General features: G+C 33.1%; 1 protein-coding gene and 1 non-coding gene across 2 annotated transcripts in view; both read right to left on the bottom strand.

Annotated features, from left to right (window-relative positions):
• GAS2 (growth arrest specific 2) overlaps positions 1 to 22,696 on the bottom strand; it is a 153,549-nt gene extending 130,853 nt beyond the window's left edge. The window contains exons 1-3 of the mRNA XM_049781071.1: positions 22,433 to 22,696; positions 13,121 to 13,285; positions 565 to 686 (exon numbers count right to left, since the gene is read on the bottom strand). Of these exons, the coding sequence (XP_049637028.1) occupies positions 565 to 686; positions 13,121 to 13,265 (267 nt within the window). The 5' untranslated portion in view covers positions 13,266 to 13,285; positions 22,433 to 22,696. The remainder of the gene's footprint in view (positions 1 to 564; positions 687 to 13,120; positions 13,286 to 22,432) is intronic.
• On the bottom strand, positions 5,172 to 5,363 carry LOC126019527 (U2 spliceosomal RNA). The gene has a single exon (XR_007499199.1). It is a non-coding gene; the product is annotated as a U2 spliceosomal RNA (small nuclear RNA).
• Positions 22,697 to 23,128: the final 432 nt, after the last annotated feature.

Here is a 23,128-nt window from a genome sequence, read left to right as displayed (position 1 = left end):
ATTATATACTTTATATATTTCATCCCAATATTTATCCATAATAATTTCTATTTAGTAGAGCTACACTTGATTTGTAGATTGACTGATAAAGTTAAGTATTTCTCTCTTAAATTATCATTGTATCAGATTCAGCCAGCTTATGCATAATACTTATTTTGTATTAATGGTATCAATTTTCATGGTTCTTAATTGTAATTATCAAAGTTATTGTATTATTTATTTCATTAGAGTACTAGAACATAATACCTAATTAAAAACTTCCTGGAGCTGAAGCAATAGAACAAAAAATAGGTCATTTGCCTTGCATGCAATTGACCTGGGTTCAATCCCTGGCAGCACATATGGTCCCCTGAGCCTGCCAAGAGTGATTTCTGAGTGCAGAGCCAAGAATAACTCTGAGCACGCCTAGGGCGTGGCCCCCGAAAAGAAAAAGAAAACTTTGCCTGTTTTGTCATTAATAGAGAAATTAATAAATTTAGTGACATAATCCTTAAAATACTCAATTTCTTAGTGACCACAAAAGGAATCCTCACCAAAAGGTGATCTTGCCTTAGGATATTTTACCTTTGTCGGCTTGTTAGCATCCATGCTCTCTTTGAATTTTTCTTGTACACTTTCTGCAAGCTGACAGAGCAAGGCACCATTATCCAATTTCTCCATAAAAGTTTCAGCTGTAATCTCCTTCCCTGCAATAGCCAAAAGAAGCATCAAAAGAGAATATCCATCACAATAAATGTTACATACATAGAAACACACATGACACACCTTTAATCTCCAAAAGAATTATGTATTCAGTGAAATTACATAATTGGAACAGGAACTCACAATAACTGCTTCTTTAGAATTTTCTCTTTTTCTTTCTTTGCATACACTTATACAATTTTAATTACATCATATTATGTTTTGTATACATAAAAGCAGAAAAATGTATCTTGTATGAGATAATTCTATGATGTAACACTCAGAAGTAAAAAAAAAACAACTAATCAAAACTCAATCAACTGGCTTTACCAGAAATATACAATTTGGTCTCTGAGATTCATTTGGCAAATATTCTAAATGGTGCTTTAAATTATTTTGGCATGAATAGCTAAAAGTATAAAACAGAGCTGATATTTTGGGCTATGTTTATGGTTTTGATTACAAGGATGTTTTGCCTCTCTTTAGTTTGAAAACACCACAATATATTTTAAAATATCAACCAATAGTTGGGTCAGAGAAATGGTACAGAAGATTGGTACAGGAAATTGGCTTGCATTCAGCTGACTGAACCTTAACACCATCAGATGTAATAGCTAGGCATTCCTGAATGTGCCAAAGTCATGCATAAAATAATTACAAATTTTTAAAAGTAGTAACCTTGGTGTCAAAGGGAGTAGTACAGAAGATAGGATATTTCTCAGTAGTGACCCTTGAGGACAGAACCAATAGTCCTGACTACAGCTTGGTTTGGCCCCCAAACAAATGAATAATCAAATAACTACCTTTGTTACTTTAATAGCTTATCTGATTCATAAAACCACTTCTTCAAATTCTATTGAATTCTTTTCCTATTCAAAGAGTTAGGATAATGCAAGTATAGCCAATTTTGACTTGAACTATGATGTTGACCAGTACTGACCATTGAGCACAGAAAAAATTGGAGTGGTCCCCAAACAAATGAACAATCAAATAACTACCTCTTTCTTTTTTTCTTTCTTTCTTTCTTTCTTTCTTTCTTTCTTTCTTTCTTTCTTTCTTTCTTTCTTTCTTTCTTTCTTTCTTTCTTTCTTTCTTCTTTCTTTCTTTCTTTCTTTCTTTTTCTTTCTTCTTCTTTCTTTCTTTTCTTTTCTTTCCTTTCCTTTCCTTTCTTTTTTCTTTCTTCTTTCTTCTTTCTTTCTCTTTCTTTCTTTCTCTTTCTTTCTTTCTTTCTTTCTTTCTTTCTTCTTTCTTTCTTTCTTTTCTTTCTTTCTTTCTTTCTTCTTTCTTTCTTTCTTTCTTTCTTTCTTTCTTTCTTTCTTTCTTTCTTTCTTTCTTTCTTCTTCTTTCTTTCTTTCTTTCTTTCTTTCTTTCTTTCTTTCTTTCTTTTTTCTTTCTTTCTTCTTCTTTCTCTTCCTCCTTCCTTCCTTTCCTCCTTCCTTCCTTCCTTCCTTCCTTCCTTCCTTCCTTCCTTCCTTCCTTCCTTCCTTCCTTCCTTCCTTCCTTCCTTCCTTCCTTCCTTCCTACCTTCTTTTCTTCTTTTTTTTTTTTTTTGTTTTGTTTTTTTGGGCTAGACCCAGTGATGCTTACGGATCACTCCTGGTTATGTGCTCAGAAATCACCCCTGGCTTGGGAGACTGACCATACGGGATGCTTGGGGATAAAACCAAGGTCCTGCACTATATGTCTGGCCCCTACCTTTGTTACTTTAAAAACATATCTGATACATAAAGCCACTTCTCTAAATTCTATTGAATTTTTTTCCTGGTCAGAGTTAGGATGATGCAAATGATTAATTCTCTTTAAACAAATATTACCTTTTTAAACAAATGCTATCTTTAATCCTCATCCTATTGCAGCCCTTGAACTAGCAAATTATTGGGTTCATATATCTAATGATTTATATATATATATACACATATATACATGTATATATAAATCTTTAAGCACTATGATTACAAGCATTTCCCACAACTACCCTGATTTTCATTATTACTCGTATGAGCATAATTCACAATTATTCCCTGGCATTTAACTGGGTTTTGGATTGAAAGTTCTTTTTCTTATATGATTTCAAAGTGAGTGTTATTTTGTTTGTTTGATTTTTGGGCCACATCTGGTAGCACTCTGGGTTTTTTTTCTTGCACTGCACTCAGAAATGACTCCTGGCTGACTTAGGGGAATGGAGATCAAACTTGGTTGACCATATGCAAGGCTAATGCCCTACTCACTGTGCAATAGCTCCAGTCTCATCAAGTCTATTTTTAATATTAATATAATTACTATAAACAGTTAATGATATCTATAATGATATGATAAATTAAAATACAAACTACTCATTTAAAGACTTAGCTTTTAGTATATTTACAAAGTTGTACAATCATCACAATTAAATTTATAATATTTTATATCCCCTTTATCCTAATTGTCACTACTAATTTCTACATTTTCAAAATCCTATAGATTCACTTATTTTCTTTTTGATGTTTCTCAGAACTATTGCCTTTCAAAGCACTCTCCTTTGCCTAAATCTATAATTCTCTAAGTTTAAAAATTACATCATTTCCTATAACCTTTTAATCACAGGTCCTGCAAATTAAATGTTTCTCTAGTTTATTATTTCATAGTCTTACTTTCTAATATCTTATGTTCTATTACCTCCCACTTTTAGCACGAAGAACCATAATATCTCAAGAACAATTTCTTGTATCTTTGGTTTTTCTTTTTAATAACACAACAATGTAATTGCTAAAATGAATCCTGCTAAACAACACTTGCAGTCATTCTTCGCATCTATTGGATGGCTTCCTTTCACTTCTAAAAAATGTTAAATAGTATACATAACCCATATCTAAATATATACTTATTATATTTATATTTATTGCATTTATATATTATTAAATTATGTTTAATAAATATATGCTTATTTATATTTAAATTTTATGTATTTGAAATACATCTTCTAAATCTAAAATAATTATATCCTGCCCCTTGGTCTATACACTGACTTTGTGATTCCTCTAGGAGAAATCCCTCATCCTTTTGTCATACCTTGTTCCTGATACATTCTCTGCTTGTATTTATTCCTACCTTCTATATTCTTGAAAAATCTATTTTCTTCTCATCACAAATTTAAATACTCTGTCCTTGTGCACACAAATTTCTGCATAATACTCATGAGTAGTATTAAACTTGTCGTTATTTAATGTTTATCACTTTTAAAATGTTATATATAAAGTTTTTGTTATTCTTAATACACTACAAATCTCTCAAGTATCTTTTTAGATATATTTTCTACAGACAAGTAGAATATATACTAAGCATTCAGTACATATGTTCAGTGGGCATGTGATTAAATTAGGAGAAATAAATTCAGAAATCTTAAAACATTTAGCATTGCTTTGTGAGGACAGTTAAGTTAAAGCAAAAACAAAAAACAAAAAAAAACAAAAAAAACAAAGATTTTTCAATTTGTGATGAAGGACAATAAAGAGAAAGACTTTTTGGTTTTAGATTTTGGAGTCACAACCAAAAATGCTCAGGAATTACTCCTGGCTCTGAACTTAGGAATTACTTGTGGTCATGTTTGGGTTACCATATTGGATGCTAGGCATTGGATCCAGGAGGACTGTGTGCAAGACAAGTGCCCTGTCTGCTGTGCTATTTTACTGGCCTCAAAGATTTTGTCTTAATGTTCATTTTTCCATAATAAAGTCCATATCTGTCAGGATAATGACTTCTCTAGCTGTTAAAATATCAGTAGTTCAAAGAACTCACTATAGAATTAGCCTACATATTGCTACTATTACTTCAAAATTGGATGCAACTCAACTCAGGAATGCAAGTAATCATCTAAAGATACAAAATTTTGCAATAAAATTTTTGTGTCCCTCATCATTTTGGCTTATAATTTCTAACAAGAAACTGATTTTACAAATAAATATAAAATAAAAATAGGAATATTGAAAATTACTAATTAAATATCAAGCTACAATAAAAGAAACCTTAAATTGTTAAATGATCCCTTCATAAATTGCTTGTAAAGTTTTCTACATCTGAAAGAGGTCTTTATATGTTTTATTTTATTAAGTTCTACAGAAATTTAAATATTCTATTTGTAATGTTAAGTGACAAGATGATTACAATATATTTAAAAGAACTTGTACATCCTAAGACTGCTTTTTATTAAAAAGTCATTAGCAATTTACCAAAAGTTATGATTTTTATTTTATGAATTGTATCTGTAGTTTTCTTGTTATTCTGCTTTTCATGAATACTTGAAGAAAGAATTTTTCTTTGGACATCTGTATCTAATGAAAAATATATTAGGTGTCAACTTTCAGTTCTGTGTATTTTATAGTTCCAAAAGGTACACTTTTTGTTGGTGAAAACTGATACTATTACGTACTTTATGGTTTAAATGTACTACCTCAAATGGAGGAAATATGCAAGATGGAGAAGTTTGTTTTCTTTTTCTTTTCTTTTTTTTTTTTTTTTGGTGCACCATTTCTGGAGTTACTGCAATACCAGGTCGATGCGTGGAATGGACGGAGCAAGCTCCTATTCCAGTAGCTAGTGCCAAAAAATTCATTTAATATATTGTCGTCAGATAGACGATGTATCAGATATTAAACTGATAAGAACAGATACTACACTTGATCTTAGCCAAAAGGCCGAGAAGCAATTGTTTTCTTTTTCTTCAATTCTTTCTATGTAATGCATTTTCCGTTTATAGATTAAGAATCATAAATTTAACTTACTTTGTGACTATCAGTTACAGCTTTCATTAAGGATAATAAATCATTTCTCAAAGCTTATTAAAAATTGCAAATCTTAACTTTTTTAATGAATTAGGAAGTTTTATTGTAATTGGGGTAGCATGGTTACAATAGTCTTCACATGTATGATACTGACATATAAAGTTCCTTAATGTTCACTACCACTAAATTACAGGGGACCCTAAATCTTATGCCACATGTAGTCAAGTTCATTCGGGTTTCAAATTTCTAATTATAATATATCAAATCAATATTATACAAAACTAAATTTGCATAATATACACATTTAAACATATATGTGAAATATAAATTGCATAGCTTATTTGATATATCAGAAAAATATTAAAGGCAGTATCATTCTAATCTCACAGAATCAATTCCAGTTCTATAAATAAGAACCACATAATGTAAAGTCTATTGATTTGAAGATTAATTTAAAATACTTTCATCTATGTAATATTTTTCTTTCCAAAGTTCATAATGAGCTTCGCAGCATCACTTCGGTCCTACTGACGGACCATCATTACACAAAAATTAATGACTGTTGTTAAAGTTTGTGATTAGTCACTTCTTTAATTATTACAACACATGCAACTGGAAAGATAGTAAAGTAGATAAAATGTTTGCCTTGCACAAAGGAGACCCAAGTTCTATCCAAGATGCACTGCATGATCTCTCCCACAACACCAGGAGTAATACCTGAGACTAGAGCCAGTAGTAACCCACTAGCATCATTATATGTGGACCCTAAACAAACAAAATATTAGGACACATGTTATTGAATAAACATCTATCTAACATATTTTGTGACAACAATGTGTGAAAGTTTGCTAATACACTGATATGTATCTTCTGGAAAATGTGTATCAAATATGATTTTCATAAACATGAAGTAAAAATTAAATAACTAAAGTAAATATTAAGTAAACTAAATATAAAGTACCAACTTAAGTGTTCTGGAGTGAAGTGGGGAAGATATCTGTTACTTACAGTATTGCTAAAAAAAAATGTTCTATTTTTTCCACAATAAAGTAACAATACCAAACTTAATTTCCTGAAATTATACCAATAGTATAAGAATGTTATAGTTTTTAACATCTAAGAGCTCTTACTATATTTCAAAAAGTTTGCTTTTATTCTTTCATTTTACAAATGTGAATACTGGTATGAATTTCATAAATGATAAAACCAGACTTTAGGCTATACTGCTTGCCTAAAAGTCAAAATAACATAGTAAGTATTCTCCCCTAGAATACACTAGGCAGTGTATTCTTGATGTACTTTTACCTTTATAGAAAATTCAGATAAATTCCTTAAGTAATAAAAGATTAGGACTGAAGAGAATAGCATGTTAAAATAATTAGTAGTTTAGAGTTGACAGAATGGCTGAGAATGCTATTCAGGCTTATGAAGACTTTTGGGATATGACACTGATTTGATTCATTAAACTGCATATAGTTCCCCAATCACTCTGATGTAGAACTAGAAGAAAGCACTGAACACACTTGTCCTTAAAAAATATTTGAGGAGTTCCTGAGTGACAGCACAGTAGAAGTGCGTTTGCCTGTTGACCCAGAACAGAACTGGGTTTGATCCCCAGATCCCATATGGTCCCCAGAGACTGCCAGGAGCTATTTCTGAGCACAGAACCAGGAACAACCCCTGAGAGCTGTCGGGTGTGACTGAAGCCCAAAAATAAATAAATAAATAATAAAAATTAACACAATATGGGGCCAGAGCGGTGGCACAAGCAGTAAAGCATCTATCTATCTATCTATCTATCTATCTATCTATCTATCTATCTATCTATCTATCTATCTATCTATCTATCTATCTATCTATTTGCCTTACCTGCGCTAGCCTAGGACAGGCTAAGGTTCTATCCCCCAGTGTCCCATATGGTCCTCAAGCCAAAAGCAATTTCTGAGCACATAGCTAGGAGGAAACCCCTAAGCATCACCGGGTGTGGCCCAGAAACCAATAAATAAATATATTAATTTATAAACACAATTTTAGTACATGTGCCTTAGTTCTCTTGATTCACATTATTTCAATCTAAGTTTCAATATTCTTATCAGCAATTTGGACTATGCACAATATATTTGAATGAAGGTAGTTGTCATAGTCAGACTGTTAATTTAAAATCATGTTTTTAATTTTTAAAGGAAAATTAAGTTCCACCTTCAGAATTTATATATACAATTATTTGATATTAATTATCATAGTTAAGAATCTAATTAAATAAAAAATGGATGACAGCTTGTTCATGAATAAATAGCAAAAATGTCAAAAATATTATTGAAATATGTGACTCACTATGTATTGGAACAATAGTCACAGTAATATTTTAGAAGAAGAATGGAGGGTTGTTCAAGATGCATTTACAATCTCTTTTGCTGGTCATTAAACTTCTCCATGTCACCAGCTTTTAGAAAACATACTTTGACTGAGGTGATAGCACAGTGGGTAGGGCATTTGCCTCATATGCAGCCAACCAAGGGTCTTTCCCAGCATCCCATATGGTCCAGGAGCCTGCCAGTAGTGAATTCTGAAAGCAGAGCCAGGAGTAACTCCTGAGTGACATGCCACCAGGTGTACGCCCACTCCAAAAGAAACTTACTTTGGACTACAATATCAACAGATATTTCCAAATGATTTTCAGTAAGTAATTCATGATTTCCAAGGGATTGCCATTAAATAATACATGATTATCATCTGATGAGTCTGATTGCTACACTACTTTATGAGCAAATCCCAATACAAAACATAACTATTTTCTCATCTTAACTAGCAAACAATCATAAGAGAATGATTGGAACTCATGAAACATAGAATTTAGTTTGTATAAAACTTTCCAGTGCTGCTCTAATGATATATCTAGTAATCTAACATGGTACTTAATAATTCTGCTGATTAAATAAAAAGATAGTACCTGAAAATTACCGTATAGTATTTTCAAATTTGATGTGAATTTGAATAATTAGAGACAATAAAATTATTTTTACTATATCAAATAATTTTAACAGCAAAGAAAAAAATCTAGAAGATGAATTAATGGCTAGTTACAATTATATTTAACCCAATTTAGTTTAAATTTTATGTGAGATCAAAAATATAATTATTTATTTTTAAATGTTAAAAAGTCACACTAGTTTTTATATAATCAGAAAAAAGCAAATCTTGCAACAGAAATTATCTACATCATAATAAAATAATATATCAATAGCTTTAATTTAGTACATTTATTTTCACACCCCATAAAATTTCAGCTACTTTAAATAAACACAAGATTCATTTAAGATTATATTCAACATAAACTTAAATGTATGTTTTAAAAATTGAAAACAATGATTTATTATTTCATACCACAGAGACTAGCATATATCATAAAGAACAAAAACAACTGTTTCTGGTGTGACTACAGGAAGAAAGGGACTCTCATTGCTGATGGGAATGTCAACTTGTCCAGGGATTTTGGAAAACAGTCTTGATATTCCTAAAAAAAACTGGAAATTGAGCTCCCATATGATCCATCAATACCACTCTAAGGCATATTACCATATATACAACATAATATATGCACAATATAAAAATGCCATCTGCATTCCTATGTTTATTGCAGCACTATTTAAATAATGAGGATCTGAAAACAACCCAAGTGCTTGACAACAAATGAGTGGCTACAGAAACTGTGGTACAATAATATGGTATACAATGGAATACTATGCAGTTGTTAGGAAAAATAAAATCATAAGATTTGCTTATACATTGATAGTCAGAGGAGAGAGATAGACATAATTGTCTCACTCATTAAATATTAAAGAAAAATAAAAAATAGTTTGGTAATAATGTTCATGGACAATAGAGAGGAGGGCCAGAAGAACCAGTCATGGTAGGAAGCTTTTGGCACTGATCACTTGGATCATTTGTATGTTGGATGGAGATAAAGTGATATGCATGGTATCCCTTCATGAACAATAATGCAAACCACAGTTCCTAAAAATGGGGAAAAAAGAAAGAGAGAAATAGAGAAGCAAAATCTCTTTCCCAGACAAAGGGATCACAGGGAGAGGAAAGCAGGTGACACTGGGGGTAGAAATGTTCACAGGTGAAGGATGGAGTATATTGTAAGACTAAAGCTCAATTATGAACAAATTTGTAAGTTTATGAATTGTTTATTAATATAAATAAGTTTATTTGAACTGACACATGGCTTAATATATTGATAATTTACTTTAATATCTCAAATTACAAAATGTTATCACTTTAGCAAAAAATAGTGAAAAAGTTATTTTCTGACCTCCAAATGTTTTACTACTTTAAATAGTTTCAAATTATTAACTAATTTCAAATTATTTTAAGGTTACTCCTTAGAAATCTTTGAATTATCTAATGAGTTTAAAGCAATAGAAGGTGGTACTTACCACATTTAGGTATTCTTTTAATAATTCTTTTTTGATAAAATTTTATAAGTTAATCAGTTGCCTTTGTGTTACCAAATTGTTATTTATTTTACTATTTAAAATAAATATTATTCATTCATGTATTTTTTCTTGTTTTTGTATATTGATGATCTCAAATTAGGTCTAAAGAGGTAGATTTCTTGGACACTCTCCCTTTTGGAACTGGAAAAATCATCAGAGATATTTCCTTCCAGTCCCTTCGTTTTATGTAGAGGACACTGAGCCTAGAAAAGATAGCTGAGTGACTTTGGGCAAGCTTCCTGCTCAGTGGCAGAGAAAGAACCAAGAGCCAGATCTCCTGACTCCTATTTAGAAGCCAGATCTCCTGACTTTTAGTCCAAAGATCTTTCCATTACAGATACACTGTCTCTATTCTTTTTTTTTTTGGGGGGGGGGGCACACCCGGTGACTTTCAGGGTTATTCTTGGCTATGGGCTCAGAAATCGCTCCTGGTTGAGGGAGCATATGGGATGCCAAGAAATCAAACCACAGTCTGTCCTGGGTCAGCCTTGTGCAAGGTAAATGCCCTACCACTGTGCCATTGCTCCGACCCCATGTCTCTATTCTTTAAGGCTGTCTTGTCTACTTAAACTGATCAAGGTACGTAATAAATGTTTAGAATCACTAAGAAATAAAAATGTTTGATTCCAAGGTCATAGAAATACAATCATGCTATACTCTAATCAATCAAAATTTTTTCTTGCATAGGACATTTTCATGGTTTCTCTTTGATCATAAAACAGTTCTTTTTAAGTTCCTTAAATTGGTCTTCAAAGCAGTGCATAATTTTACTCCAGCAAATCTCATGTAACTCTTCCCTTCCTGTTCTACACTGTGTGCTCTAGTCTTGCAGTTATTCCAATGTACCAAATGTTTTCCTATCTTAGCAAGTGCATTCAGTCTACCCATGTTTTTCTCAATGCTTTGTCTTATTTGGTACTAATGATTCTTCAGTTCTCAGTTTAATTATAAAATGTAAGGAGGATTTATGCACTTTTGTTCCTTTGTCACTCTCTCATTCCTTAGTTTTATATTTTTGAAACTATATCTTTCAAAAATTAATACCAGTTCTAATAAATTATTTATTAAATAATTCATTTAGCATGTTTCATTTTAAATCTACCCAAGGATATAAAAGAACAAGTAGTTTTAAATCTCTAGTCTGCCCTAAAGCTTTTAAGTGTATCTAAAGAACAATTTTCTCAATAATTGATATTGACTAAAAGTGACTATTATGAATCTGACAGTGTTCTAAAATAAATGAGATTACCTCATTCAAATCTCCAACAATCCTATGAGCATGATGCAAGTTTTACACTTATGTTAAAGATAATAAAACTAAGACAGTGCATTAAGATACCCATTCAAGATTACAGAGTTAGTATGATGGTAGAACTGAGATTTGAATTCAAGCTTTCTGAATCCAAGTCTACCACTTAAATAAATATATTATGTTGATGTACACTCTTAATGTATTATGTACTCTCTTTAAATATATCATCTTGATGTACACGCTTAAAAGATGTAAATTTCTTGAGTAAATGAACTTATTCACAAAAGCAAATTAACAGGTTCACAGAACTAGATAAATAACAATGACACATAAAGTATTTGCAATATACCAAACATTTGTTATTTGATCTCATAGGAACCACTAAAATTAGACATTACCAATTTTTCCACTTTGTAGATGAGGAACTTGTGGTAGAAAGAAGAAAGATAAGTCATTAGCCTAGGATTACATTGGTACTGAGTGTCAGATATGGATTCAAAATTGGAGTCTGTTCTCTTAATTTCTGCTTTATACCAACATATTTGTGATAGCCCATATATAAAGAAGGATAATTCAAAAGTGTTAATAAATTATACACTCCAAACAACAAAGAGGAAAATATGTTTTACTTAACTTAAATTCTTCCATATTACACAGATAAAAATCCTTTTTCCAAAGATAAATACTAAAGCAAAGATAAATAATAAAGCCCTTTCCTTCTGGTATAATTCCAAAGCAGAGTAAATGGTCTTCCTAAGATGTGAATTCTGTATTTCTGGCCTTACCCGTTGACTGAATATCTTCCAAAAAATATTGTTTGCAAACAATCAAATATGACAGTCCCTGCTTAGACAATATATATTTAAAAGTCTTCATATAGTGAGAAAAAAGTGAATAACAAATGTTTAAAAGCATACAAAAACAATGGAAATATCTCCAACTACTATAAGAAAAATGGAAAACATTGCTAAAATGTGCTTAAGCCTTGCTAAGTCTTACTAACTCCTTGCTAAAATTTCATACACAATGCTACTTCCCTAGTTCTTTTATTTCATTAGTTACTGTGAGGAAAATGTCACATACCTTAAAAGATAATTTATATTTTAAAAAATACTTTAATAAAAATATCTATAGTCTATTCTTTAATAAAGCATATCAACTCTCTATTTTTTAATATATAAGTCTCATATCCTAAATTCTTCAAAGGTTCAATATTCAGGCCTTAATAGCTTTTTTCTTATTATGTGAAAAACAACTGGTGGAGACAGCTTTTGAGTTAAGATCCTTATTGAAATGGAGGATTCCATTTTGCACATGATTGAAATTTTATTCTATAAATATACCATCACAAGAGAAACAAAAATTACACAGAAAAAGAGATGTTACCTTAGCATGAAGGAAGCATTGTTTTCAAATGTGCTTATATACAAAAGTGAAATGAAAAGGAAAAATTTAACACCCTAGTCAGCTCATTTGGACAAAGGATAGATGTATTTTTCTTGACTTTGGGCAGTCAGCAGTTTTAGAATGTGTCTTTTAAAACTAGGGCAAAAAATTCAGTTTTAGAAGTTAGATTTCACAGATTTTTTCTTTGACCTGTGTGCAATGTCAACAGAATCAGCTAAATTGATCAGTTACCTGGAATAAAACTCAAAATGTAAATCATATCGGCAAACAGATGAAATAAGCAATTCCATCACATAGTTTCCTATTTCAGTGCATTATAATGGAATGAATAAACACAGTAGTGGAAGAAACACTGGAAATTCATTTAGATTTTTACGTGTCAGGTTTCCCTGATGCAAAACCCAAATAATGAAAGTCTTTCTTTTCAAGGTACTGTCACATGCTTAGGTGAAGAGCAGTACATGAGGTGGGGGAAAACAACTTGTTATCTTTACTCACAAGATGAGATCTTATAACCTTACCTAATAGGTTGGTTAACCATAGGGCCAGATCTTCTTTCATCGGTAGCAAATTAGCCTCATGTCTGCTGGCCAGCCACTGGCTATACTGATGCATATCAGAGAGGCCAGGTCCACTGCGTACCTTAGGGCTCAGAGCAGTGCACATTATTCATCCACTTGTAGGACCTGTTTGGGAACAAAATAACAGTTGCTTCTTATAAAGGATTTTTTGGTTAAAATATTGCTGCCACTGACAGTAAAGATTGGATCCACAGCTGTTATTATGGCATTCGGGTTAATAATTATTAAACCTAGGAAACACTATTTGCTTTATCTGTACTGGCTCTTCCACTTTTGACCAACTACTCAATAGGAAACAGCAGCAATCAAAGGTCAAATAGAAAAAAATATCAAAGAGTAAGCTCCACACTTACATTTTCACAAGAAAAATAAAGAATCACAACTTCTAATGTAAGAAGTTCCACTTTTTCAAAGCACCAAGAAATTATTGATAAATAGTTTAGTAGTTTGTTTTTGGTTGACACAAATTACAAACTTCTATTGTTTGGGTTAATCCTTGATGGAATATAGTCCAAATAAATTTAGAACTAAATGCTAACTATGACAGTGCCTTTATATTTATCTTATCATCACTATTATTAAAATTACTGCCTCTAAGATTAAACTTTCATACACATGGTAATAATCATGAACTCACAATTTAGAGATTTGAATGAAGATGGAGTAAACTATTTCTTTAATATAGAGATAATCACATCAAAATCCTGAAAGGTTAATTGATTTAACCATGCTAGCTCATGGAAATTAAGTGTTGGGCTTGTGTCTTCATACTTTAGGCCATTATCATTTCCAAAATGATAAATTTTACATGTAGAAAAAATACTACTTCCAAAATATTATATCATAATTTTATTAAGTATAGCCCACTTGAGAGGTAGTACAGTGGACACAACGCTTGCCATGCACACAGCCTATCCAGATCCTTAAAATCCCACATAGTCCCTGAGCATCCACAGGACTAAATTCTGAGGGTAAAGCCAGGAGTAACCACTGAGTGAGCACCACCAGCCCTGGCCCCAAAACTAACAAACAAATAAAAATTACATTCCTTGGTTTGGAGACTTTTTCTGACTTTATATCTTCCCACTTTATCTGCTTAACTTGTTATTTTTTTAAATTATGTTTAAAATTCAAGTAATACAGTATCTTGAATCCACAAAATGAAATCACTTCATTGGCCTGATGCCACTGAATTCTCTTATGTGGAAGTAGAAAAACATCTTTCTAACATCCCACATAGGGGCATAAACTTATAGGAACTAAGTCTAGAGAAATAATACTAACACACCTAAGGAAACTGAGAAGTTTCTAGATTATGGAGCTCTATTCTGCAAATAATGTGTATGAAATAACCGAAAGTAATATGACTAAGTGAAAACTGGACAAATAAATTGTATATGCAGCCATGAAATTGCCAGCTCTCTTCAAAATGTTTAAGTATGATATATAAAATATACACTTTAAATAAACTAAATGTGATTTATTAGCTTTTTATGTTGAAGCTTTACACTCCTTTTTCAGATTGTCTCCAATTATAGTTATTTTAACATAAGTTAATTTTTATTTTCTGAACACATTTGCTAAATAATAAAGCACTATGTTTAGAAAAATGCAACATGTGACCAAATATCAAATATTCTGGTGGTATTAGAAAAAGCTGCTGGAAATATAGGCAACACTTTAATTTCACCAGACATAGTTTAAATATACAGGAATTTTTATTTCTCAAGCAAGCATACTTGGAGAAACATTTGGAAAAAAACATATATACATATTTTTTAAAAGTCCCTCTTTGTTTATGGGCCAGAAAAATAGTTAAGTATGTTGGGTACTTGCCTTGTGCAGTTTTGATCTCTAACATCATATATGACCCTTGATATCAGCTAATGATTTATACCTGAGCATAGAGTCTAGAATAAGCCCTATGCACCACTGAATGTAGCCCAAAACAAAAAAAGAAAAATTGTATAAAAATCTCTATAGATTTGATTATCAAAATATGAAATACTTTTTGTGTGTATGTGGGTGTGGGGGTGGATGTGGGTGGTACTGAGGATTGAATCCAAGGCCTCACATAACCAAAGGCAAATTCTCTGCTGCTAAACTACAAGCCCAGCCCAGCACAATGTGAACAGATTTTTAATACATACACCTGACGATCAGTTACTGTTATAGGAATCACAGTACAATTCTCTTTTCTTTCTTTCTTTCTTTCTTTCTTTCTTTCTTTCTTTCTTTCTTTCTTTCTTTCTTTCTTTCTTTCTTTCTTTCTTTCTTTCTTTCTTTCTTTCTTCTTTCTTTCTTTCTTTCTTTCTTTCTTTCTTTCTTTCTTTCTTTCTTTCTTTCTTTCTTTCTTTCTTTCTTTCTTCTTTCTTTCTTTCTTTCTTTCTTTCTTTCTTTCTTTCTTTCTTTCTTTCTTTCTTTCTTTCTCTTTTTCTTTTTCTTTTTCTTTTCTTTTTTTTGTTTTTGGGTCACACCTAGCAGTGCTCAGGGGTTACTCCTAGCCCTATGCTTAGAAATTGCCCCTGGCAGGATGCCGGGATTCAAACCACCGTCTTTCTGCATGAAAGGCAAACGCCTTACCTCCATGCTATCTCTCCGGCCCACAATTGTCTTTTTTTATGGAAGTTGTTCATTCCATAATTTATCTAAAATATTAAATGAATACTTTTATTTTTCTGAAAGCTACGAATGCTTACCAGTAATCTGAAAGTTCTTGTCCCATTTCTTCTAAAACTAGGTAGAATCCCAAATAAACAAAAATATGCCCCCGTAACTGGTCAATATATCTACAGGCTTGCTTGTCTCAGAATCAAACATTATATTAACAAGGCATTTAAGCACATGATTTGTACATTTAAATAGATAATTGAAATCTTAAAAGGTTTACCTCTAAAATGCCTTTCTTCTCAAGACACAATCTCTCCCACTACTTTCCTGAAAGTGAGATGTGGTAGTTCAGTAACTTTACCTACATCCTATTATGTGCTCTGCAACTTCCATTTAAGCATCAGAACCCTATTTTGCTCTGTAAAAGCAAGAAGACACCTCAGACTCTTAAGCTCATTGTCCTGAAAAGAATTCATCAAGGGATAGTTTACAGTAAGCCTAAAGGCATGTAACAGTTTCAATGACTAGAGGGACCCAATCCTTCCCCTCAATACTTTCAAACAGTAAAGTTTTTATTTTCCTTGACAGTAGCACATTTATATCTTATGCAGTCAGTCCTGCCACAAATGTAACTCAAACTGCCTTCTAATATATTACGATGATCATTATATAAAGACAGTGCCTAATTAAGCAATTTAAAAATGACAATTTTAACATGGTAAATACAAGTACTAATATATTCATATTATATTTTGCCAGGAGGCATAGATTGGAAGAGAAAAACCTAGTGGGTCATTGGCATGCAACAGAATGTAAAGAATTATACACATGCCAAATATGTAGATACCTAAAGTCACTAACTGCCATAGATAAGGTCTACTTTGTTAAAATACCCTTTAAACGCTTTAGTATTTCAGTCCAATTTCTCTTGGTCTTTTTTTCTATATTTTAAATCGCTATTAAGCTTGCCATGACTCTATGGTTTATCTTTAGATTCTAGATGTAAATATAACAGATACTTGGACAGGAAATAGAGAAATAAATTAAGTTGGCAAAATCAAAAGTTAAAGTTTGAAAATCTAACCCTTGGTGAAGCAGTTTCTAATTGGAATTTCAATGGTTGAGGTGGAAAAGGAAAGCTAAGTTTATATTGACCAGATAATTTAAAAAAATCACTACGGTATTGCAATCCTGTAACCTTTTCACAATTTAAAAGAAATATCTTATCAAATTGAGAATCAAATTATGAATTTGATCATAAGTAAAAAATTAAAATTAGTAACTAATTTCTGATATACCAGAGTCATTCAAACCTTCCCCAAATCCCTCAAAATACTAGGAAGTAATATTAAAATATAATAATAGAGGCCAGAGAAATAGCATGGAGGTAAGGTGTTTCCCTTGCATGCAGAAGGATGGTGGTTCGAATCCAGACATCCCATATGCCCCCCGCCCCAGCCTGCCAGAAGCGATTTCTGAGTTTAGAGCCAAGAATAAACCCTGAGAGCTGCCAGGTTTGACCTGAATGGACTCAGGAAATGTCTCAAAGCGTTGGAGTTCATGTTTTACAGTTAGGAACACTGTGTTCACTCCTAAGCCCCTCCAAATATAACAGGAGTGTCCCCAATTACAAAAATCAAAGAGGTAGCAAATAAAATAATGAGTCACTAATTTATGATAAAATATGTTTCAAAAGAGAAACTTTTTGAATAATAATTAAATATTTATAATATATTTAAACACTGAAACATATTGCAACTAAAGCAGATATAATTGAGTTAAAAAGCTTTATAATGAACTTTGGTAAATACTACATAAATCCTCTTGCTTTATAAAGAGGAGTAAGAACCCAAATGTTTTAATTACTCCTATGGCTTTTCTAAGCTCTAAGGTTCTATCAAAAAATGGCTATAAATCTTTAATATTTAAAATTCAGAAATATAAAATTTAAAGGAAAAACCATGTGAAAGGTATTATAGATGTATTATAGAATTCTTCAAAGACTGTGTTTTTCTTTCCATAGAAGTGATTCTGGAATAACCATTATAAATATGATGAGATGTGAAGTAACCCAAGGGAAGAAGAAAAAATTAATGACTTAGTAAGTAAAATATCATATGGTTAAAGATTTTGATTAATATGTTACTCCAGAATTCTAGTTGAAGACATCATAAGCATGACTAAGAAAAGAAAATATTCTTGACACCAAATAGAGATATGCTTTAATTATAATCAAGATAATTTTCACTCTATATATAGACTTTGCTGAGTAATCATTAAAAACATATTACAAAATCACACAGAAAATAAACTGGAAATATAGAACAATAGGAATAAGTGATTAAAATACTACCTTCTGTTATGATATTTTATTTAAAAACCTTATCAATTAATAGGATTTTGAATTATAATCATAAATCTTAGTGACAAGTACTTGGCCCTCTACCTAAAATTTAGCAACCTCAGTTATATATGAATTTGTTCTTTGTACTTGAGTACACGCTCCAGTCAGGACAATGGTGCTAAAACCTCCACTGTAATTAATTGATGATACTAAGTATATATTCTAGTATTTGGCACATATGCATATTCAATAAAATCTAGTTAAATGCATATAATTACAATGGAAAATGTGCCAAAATAAAATTTGTACTAACTAATTTTAAAAGAAGAGTGGACCCGGGTTAATAAGACACTACAGAGAAAAAGGCATTTGCATTGTTTAAAGTCAACCTAGCTTTGGTTGTCAACACACTGAACACTGCCAGGACTGATCCCAAAGCACAGAGCCAGGAGTAAACCCTAAGCCCTACTGGATGTGACCCAGTTCCACAAGTCACCAAAAGAGAAAAACAATCCTGTAACAAAAGAGGAATATTCTCTAACACTCTATATCACTGAAATAATTGAGCAAGAATATTAAGCCAAATAAAAAGAATATTAAATAAATTCATAAGTAATGGAAAATTCAATTTTCTTTGTACTAATTAGCACATAATTTCAATGATGAAATATGAAATATCACGTTCTAAACTGATAATGAAATAATTAGTTCTTCAAAACAATTTTGGAGGCAAAAGATGTCACCCACAGTTTTATCTCAGCAATGCATCTGTAACAAATGCATATAATACTTCTTTTGATGGAAATTGAAAACATATAATTTAGACAAAAGTATGTTGTACCTCTTGAGAAAATACAACTAAATACTTTGATATTCATAAAAAAGATTAATAAAACTTTAGACAAGGGTCCCATTTCCAGAGGCTATCATTGTCCTCATTTGCAGCCTTGCCCTCATCTCTATGCTGTTTTACTTTTATGTTGTACAATAAAGTAGTAAAGAGAGAAACCTTCAAAAATATATCTGAAAATTAAAAATTAAAATTCAGTAAACTAAATGTCAAATGGAATAGCTCCTAAAGTGTAAACATAAAAAGGGTCATTTTTGGGGTCAAATGATGGCAGAGTTAGGGCATTTGCCTTGCATGTGGCTGACCTAGAATGGACCGTGGTTCAATCCCCTGGCTTCTCATATGATCCCCCAAGCCAGAAATTACTTCTTGCAGGCTCATTTACCATATGTTAAGTCAGGGATTATACTCAGGTCAATCACTTGCAAGGCCAAGCCCTATACTCTTAACCTGAATCTAAACAGAAAGTAAAGACCAAAATTTAATAATAATAATAATAAATAATAATAATAATAATAAAGATACATCTAGGCCTTATAAGCACATCTCCACATTTGGCTAATTAAAACAATTTGATACAATTTAAAAACACTAGAATATAGACAAACTCTTCCATCATTACTAGTTTCTCCAACTGTGCAATGAAATCTTTAAACTTAAATAAACCATAGATTTACCAATTTCCTTTAAACGTGTATGTACCATAGATTTAGCAATTTCCGGTTACCATTGAGGACTGGAAGCCTAACAAGATGTTTTTCCCAAAATAACAAGACTATCTTGTCACAAGTCATTAACATGATCCAGTTGACCTCAGGTGCCTGATCCACTCCTCTTGGATACTGATACTCCTCTGACACTCTCCTCATGAACACTCTTCATTCAGCCACATGATTGAATCAAATAATGATATAATTATAATCAATGTTTTCTTTTCAAGTTATGATCAAAACACAAAACTGAGCAAGAACTGATTTTTTAATTTTTGAAACATTATTTGAAATTTATTTTTATTTTCAAATAATGTTTTAGTTCTACCAATCTATTCTACTGAATCATTTAACTCGGGATTTTAATTTCTACCAAATTAACTTGAGAATATTTGATTCAAGTTATTAACCAATTAAAATTATTAAAATCTATTTAAAATTTCACCTAGTTGAGAGTATCAACTACAACTCGTGACAAAGTATTTCCTATTAGTGCAATATAAACAATTCAATATAATCACTTATTTGTTAAAGTATTTGTTCAAACTACCAAATAATTAGAGCTAACACAGATCTTTAATCTGATATCTATATGTATTACACTATGTATCCTTATATATTATAGACCTGATAATATATAAGATATATTTGTTAAAAAATTAAAAAGCAATTGAATTGACCTTGAACAGAAAAGTTACACAAATGCCTTACTTATTTGACAAGAGGTATTTTCCACCTTCCCAACAGTTTCTTTCTCTAGTCAGAAAAAAACTGAGTGGAAAACCTTGATCATTGCTTAGAAAAAAAATGAAAAGAAACAGCAGGGTTCTGTTTGTGCTTCAGTATCAAAACCACAAAGATTCCAAAATAGAATTCCCTCAGCTGTAGTTTTCAGAAAACTCTGCGCAAACAAACTGTTAGAACCTCATTATTTCGTTTCCACTAAGGGAAAGGTCCAGGTTGACTTGCAGCCTTAAATCAAAAACTGAGCATTACACATAACTTATCAAGGAACCATATAAGATCTAACATGTCACAGTATCTGAAGTTTTAACTTTACATTGTTTCCTTACCAAGGTAAATCACATGACATTTTTTTGCATTAGGTCAAACAAATTTTCATGTGAATTTATTTTTTGGTAACACCCATTCAACATCTCAGAAGTGTGGTGTTAGCAAGATAGTTAAGAAATAGGCCCACAACTTTATAATATCCAGGCTGAAATCCCAATGACCTATCAGTCTCAGAGGCTACTCAGAGACCATATGTGCAATACGTTCTCATTTATATTGCAAAGGCAATCAATCTGTCCCGTGTCTCAGCCATTTCTTCCTTACCTTTTTTAGGCAGTCAGAACCAGGACACCCATGTTGGAAAGGGCCGCCACCACCTCCTCTGCAATTATTGGGAGCATTGCTTGAGAAAAAACTCATTGGTCGGTCTCAAAGCCAGGTTGGATAAACCAGATCCCAGCTGCAGTTAATCAGCGTCCACACCGCTAGGCGGTTGGAGGAATAAAGCCATGAGCACAAGGGCTTGTTCTGAGTTTTGCCACTGTGAATCTCAGGGGATAGATTGGGAGGAAAAGTGGACTTCCTCTGCCAGACCAGCACATCCGACCTGTCTGAGCCTTTATTTTAACACTAGGAGGCCAAATGGGTGTTTCAATGCACATGCAGATCTTATTTCTTGAGCTTAAGATCTCTAGCACAAATGATTTAGCTTTGTTGGAGAGCTAGTTCAGGAAAGAGAGGTTTGCAAGAGACAGTAAGGATGGGAAAACAGTAGACTTGAAGAGCAAAAGATAAAGAGATAAAAAATGAAGAAGGTGGGGGAAGGATGGAGGCTTTAATTCTCTGTTTAAAAGGTGGGCAGAATACTGAATAGCTCACCCCATCCCCAGTTGTCTTGGAATACAGAAAACAGTATCTGTTAACCTTTGCTTTTGTTCCAGCACCATTCAAAACAACAGATAGAAACTTCTGATGTGTGGACTAGGTGAATGGCAATTTATCTGACTGGCCTGGTAGAGTTTTAATTTGTCAGATAATTCCCTAATTTCAGACTCCAGAGCCATGCAGCGGGGAAGAAAAGAACAACACTTTATAGAAGCTCCTAAGAGGGGGTATTGATTTATATAGGTTTATGCACCATACATGTTTATTCGCATCCGTAGCAAACAGCATAAGCCCAACGCGCACACGTGTGATTCAATCTCCCTACATTCCTAGCTACAAGGAAAATACTCAAGAAAAATACCCATCACACCCCACTAGCTTCCACTAAAATGATCACTCCCCCTCTTAGAGATCCCGGACACCAAGGAGCATGCTTCAGAGACCCTAAGGCACAAAGGTGTTTGTATTCCTTAACAGTTGGATGTGCTAATAAGGAATCCTCACTGGGTCCCTGGTTGGCTGCGCCTCCCCAGCCGGCTTTACGTGCGAAGGTCATTTGAACTGGTTCCACAATAGAGTCGTGGAGCACACGATTGTTTGCAAGGTCTCAGAGAATCACTTCAGTGCAGTGACCACCCACTCATTGCCAGAGCCTGTCCGAGAGTCGGCGGCTCTTCATCCTTCCCAGCCAAGTCCCCAAGGTTATTTTGCAAGCCCTCCCCCACATCCCCGCCTCCAACCCTGCAGCATCAGCCCCGGGGCTCGCAGCAACCACCCGCTGCAGAGCGCGCACCGTGCGGCAGCGTTGGCGGATAGCTGGGGCAAGCGGCCTTGCTCACCGCCGCGTCCGGAGCTGGGCTAGTGGCGGCTCTAGGGTTCTGGGGCTCCCGGCTGGGTGCTCCTGCAGCGACTCAGGACTGGCCCCCTCCCGGCGCAGGTCCTGCGGCAGCCTCTGCACCCCAGCAGCCCGGCGGCAGCGGCTGCAGCTACAGCCGCACTGCCCCCTCTTCATACTTCTCTGATGGCTCCTCTTGGTGCTGTTTGGGGAAAACGATCCCCCCTTCTCCCTCCCCACCAGAAACAGATTTCCTTCATTTCATCAGTCCACATAGACCGAGCGGAAGGAAAATGCTTACTTTTTCTGGTGGACAGCAAACGCAATTGACACTGATTTACCCTTCAAACAGGGAGAGATTGTATTACAAGCCCTTGGCAGCAGTTCCGAGTATGGGGCCAAGCTCCAGCCCCCCTGTCTATCCCCCAAACACTAACTTAAGAAAGAAAGGGCTGGGGGTGAAGAGAGAATCAGCTTTAACTCCAAGATTTTAAGAGTCGATGGCTTTAGCACAATATTAAAACTGGTTATTGGAAGAGTTTGCTTTCTTAGCCAGTGATTTTTGCAGACTCAGAGACAAGAGCTTTCCAGTAAATTATTTCACTCTTTGGTCCAAATTGAACAGTTTTATTACTCACAGTGATCTCTAAATATCAGATTTTAGAAGAGGCTGCACTCAAGCCCTGTTTCCACTTTAGGA

Source organism: Suncus etruscus, chromosome 9 (genome assembly GCF_024139225.1).
Source record: "Suncus etruscus isolate mSunEtr1 chromosome 9, mSunEtr1.pri.cur, whole genome shotgun sequence".
Lineage (NCBI taxonomy): Eukaryota > Metazoa > Chordata > Mammalia > Eulipotyphla > Soricidae > Suncus > Suncus etruscus.
The sequence above is the reverse complement of the archived record's forward strand: the minus strand, read 5'-3'. Positions and strand labels throughout refer to the sequence as shown.